At 46.3% G+C, this 7,493-nt stretch overlaps 2 protein-coding genes and 1 non-coding gene across 5 annotated transcripts in view; 2 read left to right on the forward strand and 1 right to left on the reverse strand.

Annotated features, from left to right (window-relative positions):
- Itgb1bp1 (integrin subunit beta 1 binding protein 1) overlaps nt 1-2,813 on the reverse strand; it is an 11,827-nt gene extending 9,014 nt beyond the window's left edge. The window contains exon 1 of the mRNA XM_021202383.2: nt 2,698-2,813. The gene's annotated coding sequence lies outside the window, so the exon portion shown is untranslated. The remainder of the gene's footprint in view (nt 1-2,697) is intronic.
- An 80-nt stretch (nt 2,814-2,893) lies between these two features.
- Cpsf3 (cleavage and polyadenylation specific factor 3) overlaps nt 2,894-7,493 on the forward strand; it is a 26,798-nt gene continuing 22,198 nt past the window's right edge. Inside the window, exons 1-2 of one of the 3 annotated variants that reach the window (XM_021202719.2) lie at nt 2,894-3,136; nt 5,813-5,876. In XM_021202719.2, the coding sequence (XP_021058378.1) occupies nt 3,087-3,136; nt 5,813-5,876 (114 nt within the window). In that variant the 5' untranslated portion in view covers nt 2,894-3,086. The remainder of the gene's footprint in view (nt 3,137-5,812; nt 5,877-7,493) is intronic. The other 2 variants (XM_029540693.1, XM_029540692.1) reach the window with 2 other exon arrangements.
- LOC115064447 lies at nt 4,515-4,641 on the forward strand. The gene has a single exon (XR_003844298.1). It is a non-coding gene; the product is annotated as a small nucleolar RNA SNORA21 (small nucleolar RNA).

Consider the following 7,493-nt stretch of genomic DNA (forward strand, 5'->3'; position numbering starts at 1 on the left):
AAAACAAAAAACCAAAAAAAAAAAAAAAAAAAAAAAAAAAAAAAAAAAAAAGTACTGTGTTGGTGGTCTGATAGTTAAAGTGCTGGTATATGGCATACTCAGGCACATTATATTTTAGTGCAGACTTCTTGGTGTTTACAGAGGATTGGTTCCATAACCATACAAGTGAATATAGCCTACACACACAACCCCATACATTTTAAATAACTTCTAAATTATTTAATGTAGCTAGGCAAGCACCCTCCACTGAGCTGAACATTATATCTAATGTGAGTGCTACAGAAATAGTTGTTATGATGTATTATTTACAAAATAATGATAAGGAAAAGCCTCCACTTCTTTGGTACAGTGGAATTTCAGTCTTGTTTTTACAACACCTCTTTAAAAACCTGGGCTTGTTTAAAACTGAGCATGCAGAACCCATTAGCTGTGGAGAGATGACTACAAATTTAAATGCATATTTCTTTTAAAAAAAAAAAAAAAAGATTTATTTATTTATTTTAGATATGTGAGTACACTGTAGCTGTCATCAGACACACCAGAAGAGGGATCCCATTTCAGATACTTGTGAGCCACCATGTGGTTGCTGGGCATTGAACTCAGGACCTCTGGTAGAGCAGTTAGTGCTCTTAACCGCTGAACTATCTCTCCAGCCCAAATATTTCTATATTAATTTAAAAAGTTACTTAATAAAATGTGGTTCTGCCGGGCGGTGGTGGCGCGTGCCATTAATAATGGGAGGCAGAGGCAGGCAGATTTCTGAGTTTGAGGCCAGCCTGGTCTACAGAGTGATTTCCAGGACAGCCAGGGCTATACAGAGAAACTCTGTCTTGAAAAACAAAACAAAAACTAAAGAAAAAAAAAAATGTGGTTCTGTTGTTAGTAGAATCTTAAAGCATCCCCCATAGATCTTTGGCAAGGATTTAGATATCACCAAGGCCTTTGCAACTTCTCAAAACTTGCTCTGGTTAGTCTTTGAAATCTGCTGCTGTTCTGGATGTATGTACTTAATCAAATTGTTCTTGCTTCTAAATTATTCATGCATAAAAATGAGCCAGGGGATGCTGTCTGTCAGCTGAAAGTTACACAGATTCATCAAATGCAAAAACTGCCAGAGGCTGATCATCTATCTCACCCTCCCTCCCGACCTGCCCCTCCCTCATCTCTCCTACTCAGGCAATTAAGCCATCATTGGTAGGAACCAGAAAATCATCAATCCCTCATTGTTCTTCAACCTTCACATCCAACTAAGGACCAGGATCCCAAGTCCATGGCAGACTCTGCCTCACCTTGGTAACCAGCCCCACATCTTTGGGGAACTAATGGCATTCTTTCAGCATGAATGTGATGATCCTCAATCTATAGAACACGCCCAAGTTCACAGCCTGACACACTTAAAGAATCCACACATCCACTATAGAGGCTTTCTGAATAAAAGCCCTTACTTTAAAAAAAGAAAAGGTGTGTGTAGGAGTAGATTGCCTCTGGAGCCGGTGTTGAGCCACAAGCACCAGAACTTGGATCCTCAATAAGAAAGGTAGATGCTCTTATCCACTGAGTCAGCTCTCTGAATGAGTGATCTTGTCCTACAGGACTCCTTGTGGCTCTAAGGTCTGCCTCCACATTTTAGCCACAAAAAGGAGGAGGAGGAGGAGGAGGAGGAGGAGGAGGAGGAGAAAAAGAAGATAACAATGATTTCTTTCAAACACAGATCAGAGCCCAATATTGCCCTACAGTAACAGACTAAGGAAGGTCAAATCTCTCCAGCAAAACACCCAGGGCTCTGCAACCACTCTCTCTCAAGCTTGTCTTCCACAAAGGGCTACACACCGAGTTCATCTCAGGTATGCAAAGCCACTTTGGTTCTGAGCGGATCTAAGCTCCTATATGTTCTTATGCTTTCTAACTTTTCCTCCCACAGAACTCTCATTTTGTAAGTTTCTTAGCAACTACTTGCCTCGCACAACTTATTTCGGGCCTTTTAAAGAAAGCCTTCCTTGGACTTTCAGGTTAGACTAAAAGACATCAGATCACAGCTTTAAATTATGTCGTCTTCTTAAAACTCCCACTCCCTCAACTAACTAGTGCAAGGCGAGGCTGAATTAGTTCTCAGTAGATAGTAGAGCGGAAGAGGGCTCGCTACAGGGTTCTGAGAATTGCCCTAGGAGGTGATATCCAATACACAACTTGCACTGAACTCCAACGTCGCCAAATGCAACACCAGATGCTCCGGCCCATCCGGAGCAGCGGGTCCCTAGGGTCAACGGAGCCTTCCGAGCAGTGGGAACGCCCAGATGCATTCACATAAGTCAGCCAAGCCAGAGATTCAATAACTTGCCCCACATCACAAAGTTTACTTGGGGACCCCGACAAGATCAGGCTTCCAAAGCTCTGCACTCATGCCTCGCACAAGTGAGGATGTAGACAGCTAACTCCAACCCCACCGGTGCAGCAACAATCAGAGGGAGGCCTCAGGCTCTTGCCGAGCCCGATCCCCGGGGAGGCAGGCGGTAGACCCGTCACGGGAACGCGGGTCCCTCCCTGACCGGGAGCCGAGCTCCTCTTCCTTTCCCCGGTTTGCACTCAGTCGGTGCCTCAGCCTCCGGACGTGGAGGAAATCGGGGGACGGCGGGCTGCGGGGGACCCACACACACGCGCGCACCCTCTGGCCCGGCTGAGGCGAGGCCCTGTTCTCACCTCGCCTCCTCGGCTCGTTCCCCGGTCGCCCCGGCCTCGCGGGGTGTGGGATGGTCCAGCGGCGGCGGCCCGGAGGCTACTCCAGTTCGCAATCCAGCTCCGGCTTTGCCAGTTTTCCTGCCCTGGTCCGCTAGGCCACGCCCCTATCATGCGCAGGCGCAGTCCTTAGGCCGCGCCTCCAGTTCCTTTACCGCACCGCGGAGAACCTAAAGAACCTCGTTCTCGAACCGGAAGTTGGAGGGCCGAATCTCGCTCCGAGAGCGCTAGAGCGCCGGAAGTTGTGTGTTGGTGGTGGGGGTTTTTTCTTCTTTGGTTTGCTGTAGCTGTGCTTTGAATTTAGAGACTGCGGCGACGGGTTCGTGGTCCACGCTGCTCCTGAGACTGCCAGGATGTCTGCGATTCCTGCAGAGGAGAGCGACCAACTGCTGATCCGACCCCTGTAAGGGACGAGCTAGAGAGGGAGCGAGGCCCCCGTATGTGTGAGAGCCCGGAGGGACCCCCGCGGAGGCAGCTGCGGGTCCAGCCTCTCAGGCTCAAGGGGTTTGGAGAACGTTGATCGAGGGGCCATCTAGGTTGAATGTCATTCTTCCTTCAGTCTCGGGGAGGGTATGTCGGAGTTGAGAAAAAAAAAAAAATCCAGGTCATTGGGTGTTTTCATAAAGAAAGGGTTGCCAGTTAACACAAGTCGATCTCGTACAGCAGGGCAAGCCTTGAAGGAACCGACAGATAGAGGACAGTGTAAGGAAGAACCGCATCTGCCTCCTTTCCAGGACCCTACACGTGCTCAAATGGGCGGGGAAATTAAAGATGTGGTGTGTGTACTTTGAGAGCAGAAGGTAGGAGGAAATTGGAGAGGGGAAAGCTGAGGTGTTTCAGCGAGAAATTAAGAGCTAAAACACCATAAAAGACTGGTTTTAGTGGAAATGGCGTTCAGGAATGTTTTGTAGAGAATTGCCTCGCACATTTAAAGGTGCAGAACGTATTGGATGAGCGATGAGACTCATCCAATACACGCGGTGGTTGTTCAGTATGAGACACTATTTGGCACCACATGAATGTGTACATTTTCAAAGGCTGGAAACTATCTCCTTTACCCATTCATAAAGTAAGATTTACTGAGCACTTACCAATGAATGTACCCAAGTGTTGCTGTCATCTCCCTATATACACTAAGCAAATATCAAACAAAATCACCAGGCATGGGCTGAGTTCATTGATTTTACGCCTTTGGTGAAATTGTAAAGTGGGGAGTGCTGGAATGCGTTTGTGAAAATAGACAGCTACCTTGGTGTCAGACCTGAAACCCAGTCTTCCTGTTTAATACGGAAGTAGCCTCAATGAACCCACTTCCTCATGTGGAAAAAAACACTCACTGTGAAGAGTGCTTGCTCTTGGGAAGTGCAGTAAGTGACACCAGTGACCATGCTCAGTGCTCATTTTGACGTCTGTTTCAGGAGTATAGGTCAGCACTGTGCTGAATCTCAAAACAGTTGGAAACTACTTCTGACATAGCTCATGCATCCTGGAAATGCGATTGCCAATCGAGCTAAGGCTTAAAGAGTGGGTAAAAATTAAAGACAGTGTAGGAACCATAATGTTCCAAGCGAACACAAGAGGTTCTGATTTATGTCCAGTTTTACTTTGGTTGCAGGTAACAGATTAGTAGACGGATTGGGGCAGGCTATCCCTACCTTATGAAGGACCTTGTATACATACTAAAGAGCTTGACTGTTTATCACACCAGTTATAGTAAGCCAACAAAAGATTTGAAGCAACTATGTAATACAGTGGGAATTAGATTAAAGTTGTGGCTACTTTCCCTTTTGAAAGCATTCAGTGACCTTTTGCTAGTGATCCACTGAGCTGTCACGAAGGGGCAGAGTGAAAACATCACTTTTGGGAGAAGTGGTAACATGTTGTTTGCTTCAATCAGTGTTGACAAGAAAAGCAAAAGAACTCCAGTGTGGTAGATGAATATGGACGAAGTGAAGAGAATCTGGTAGGATGTAATCACAGTCCAGTTCTGAGTGATGAGAGCTGGTAGCCAGTGAAATGGGGGGGAGGGGGCGATGGAGTAGAAAGGAGTGGGTTTGAGGAATTCAGGAGTAAAGTCTTGAGGAATTTACAACTGGTCTGATGTCATCTGAAGAGATAGTGGCGGAACACAGGCAGAGAGTACATCTGGTCTCTTGGTTCTATGCAGCAAGGGAAGAAAGTTTGATCTTGTTCTTTGGTGGGAGCTGTAAATATGTAACTCACCATACCTTATAAAGCTGTGCACTTCCATATGCGTTTGTTTGCTTTGGAGTGTGTATGTGTCTGTAGGTTTTCTGTTAACATAGAATCTGGTTAGGTAGCACACACTGGCCTGGAACAAACCCATGACAATCCTCTTGCCTCAGTCTCCCAGTGTTAGGATTACAGGAGTGTGCTATCCTGATGAGCTTCGATGGTTTTTAGTGTGTTTGGAGAATTATATAACCTTTATTATGATTGTAGTACCTAATCCCAGAACATCTGCATTACCCTTTCTAAAAAGCACGTTAGGCTTCACACTCGTGTCTCTCCACCTTCCCAGAACTTCAGCAACCAGCAGTCTATTTTTCCTTCTCTATGGATTTGCCTTTTTGAGCGAGATTTGGGGGGGGGGAATATCCAATAAGCTGTTATGTTTAGCTTAAGGTCTGCCTGAAGGGAAAGGGCTGAAACCATGGCAACCAGGCTACGTGGTAAGATGATCTCAAGGTAACACTGACGTGATGGCTTTGTTCTAGAAGTATTACTCTGACTGCTTGTTTACATCTTAAAATCCCACAGTGCTCAAGGATTGCTTTTCACCTTTTCCTACACCAACACTCATCCTCTGTTTGAACTCTAGAACTGTCCTTCCTCGGGAATTAAGTGACTACTGTCATAACTCAGGCAGTTTAAGTTGTGAAAGAGTTTGAATTTAGTGTGTTGAGTGTTACTGTGGTGGGGTGAGACAGGCCATACTGAACACTGACGTCTTTGCCATGGCCCCTAGGGCTGCCGTTGTCAGTGTGTGCCTCCAAGCCGAGCTCTGGCTGCTTGATTGCTTTTTAATTGCCTTATTTCTCCCCTTGACTGTTTGCAGTGGTGCTGGGCAAGAAGTGGGAAGATCATGTATTATTCTGGAGTTCAAAGGAAGGAAAATCATGGTAATTATTATTGTTGTTGTTATTGCTATTTGGTACTGGAAATTGGATTTTGGGCCATGTGCGGGCCAGGCATGTGTCCTACTGCTGAATCACACTCTTAGCCTAGATAGTGATTATTTATACAGCCAAGAAAACAGTGTAGCGCTGTCTGTACTGGCTGTTAGATCTGTCCTACTGAGCTAGTTATCTCTGTAGCCCTGAGAGAGGTATGTGTGTATGGAGCTATCACTTTGTGCTGAGAGAAAGCCTAACACACTTTCCTTAGTAATTAAAAGCATTAAGTGACCTAGAAAGATATATTGTAACACTGTAAAACTGCCAGCTAGATCTGCCAGACTATTGTCTCTTCAAAGTCCTTGTGGATTCCCTTGTCTAGATAACCTGAGGACCCCACCCCTTTGGAATACATCAAGGAATTAACTGCCTTCAGTGGGTGTCAACTTTGGCCACCCCACAAGTGACACCAGTCCTGCTGGCTCTGCCAGGCCCATCTCTTTGCCTGAGAGGCTAAAGAATCAGGAGCACTGGTTCTAAAGGTCCCAGGAGAAAGGGGGACATTGGCTCTAGTTCCTTGATGCTCCTTTCTTTAGTTCTCTAGGTCTGGTTTGGTTTGGTTTTGGGTTTTGGGGTCTTTTTCAAGACAGGGTTTCTTTGTGTAACCCTGGCTGTCCTGGAACTCACTCTGTAGACCAGGCTGGCCTCAAACTCAGAAATCCGCCTGCCTCTGCCTCCCGAGTGCTGGGATTAAAGGTGGGCACCACCAACACTCAGTCTTGTTTTAAGAAGATTTATTTTTTTATTTAATGTATGTGAGAACACTGTAGCTGCCTTCAAACACACCAGAAGAGGGCATCAGATTTCATTAAAGATGTTTGTGAGCTGTGGTATTGAACTCAGGACCCGTGGAAGAGCAGTCAGTGCTCTTAACCACTGAGCCATCTCTCCAGTCCCTAGTTCTCTTACTCTTAAAAGAACCACCATGTGTCCACCAGAGTCACCTAATTAAAAAATTATGTTATGTGTATGGGTATTTGGCTTGTGTGGATATCTGTGCACCATGTTTGTGTCTGGTGCCTGCAGAGGCCAGGAAAGGGCATTGACTCTCCTAGAAATACAGTTATAGATGGTTGTGAGCCACCATGTGATTGCTAGGGACTGAACTCGGGACCTCTGGAAGAGCAGACAGTGCTCTTAACCACTGACCCATCTCCAGCCCTCATTTAAGCATTTCTTAACTTGGAAGTAACACCTTGTAGCTTGTAGGAATATGTTGATGGTGCTCTCCCTGGTGGGAGAATGCCCCAAACTTACAAACTTGTAAATATCTGCTGACTTCTTAGAGTACTTGAGGAAGAACTCAATTGTTGAATCAACCCCAGCAAATCTGTGCTGCTAAATGTAAGCTATAACTAAAGAGACTAGAGCTGCCGCGGCACAGCCTGGCTTTCGTGAGACGATTCTGAGCGCGCATGCACTGGGCTCCTCTGAGTGTGACCCCAGTGTCTATCTGCCGGGTGCTCTGAGTGTGACCCCCAGTGCCTGTCTGCCGGGTGCTCTGAGTGTGACCCCAGTGCCTGTCTGCCGGGTGCTCTGAGTGTGACCCCAGTGCCTGTCTGC

This window comes from Mus pahari, chromosome 7 (assembly GCF_900095145.1).
Source record: "Mus pahari chromosome 7, PAHARI_EIJ_v1.1, whole genome shotgun sequence".
Classification (NCBI taxonomy): domain Eukaryota; kingdom Metazoa; phylum Chordata; class Mammalia; order Rodentia; family Muridae; genus Mus; species Mus pahari.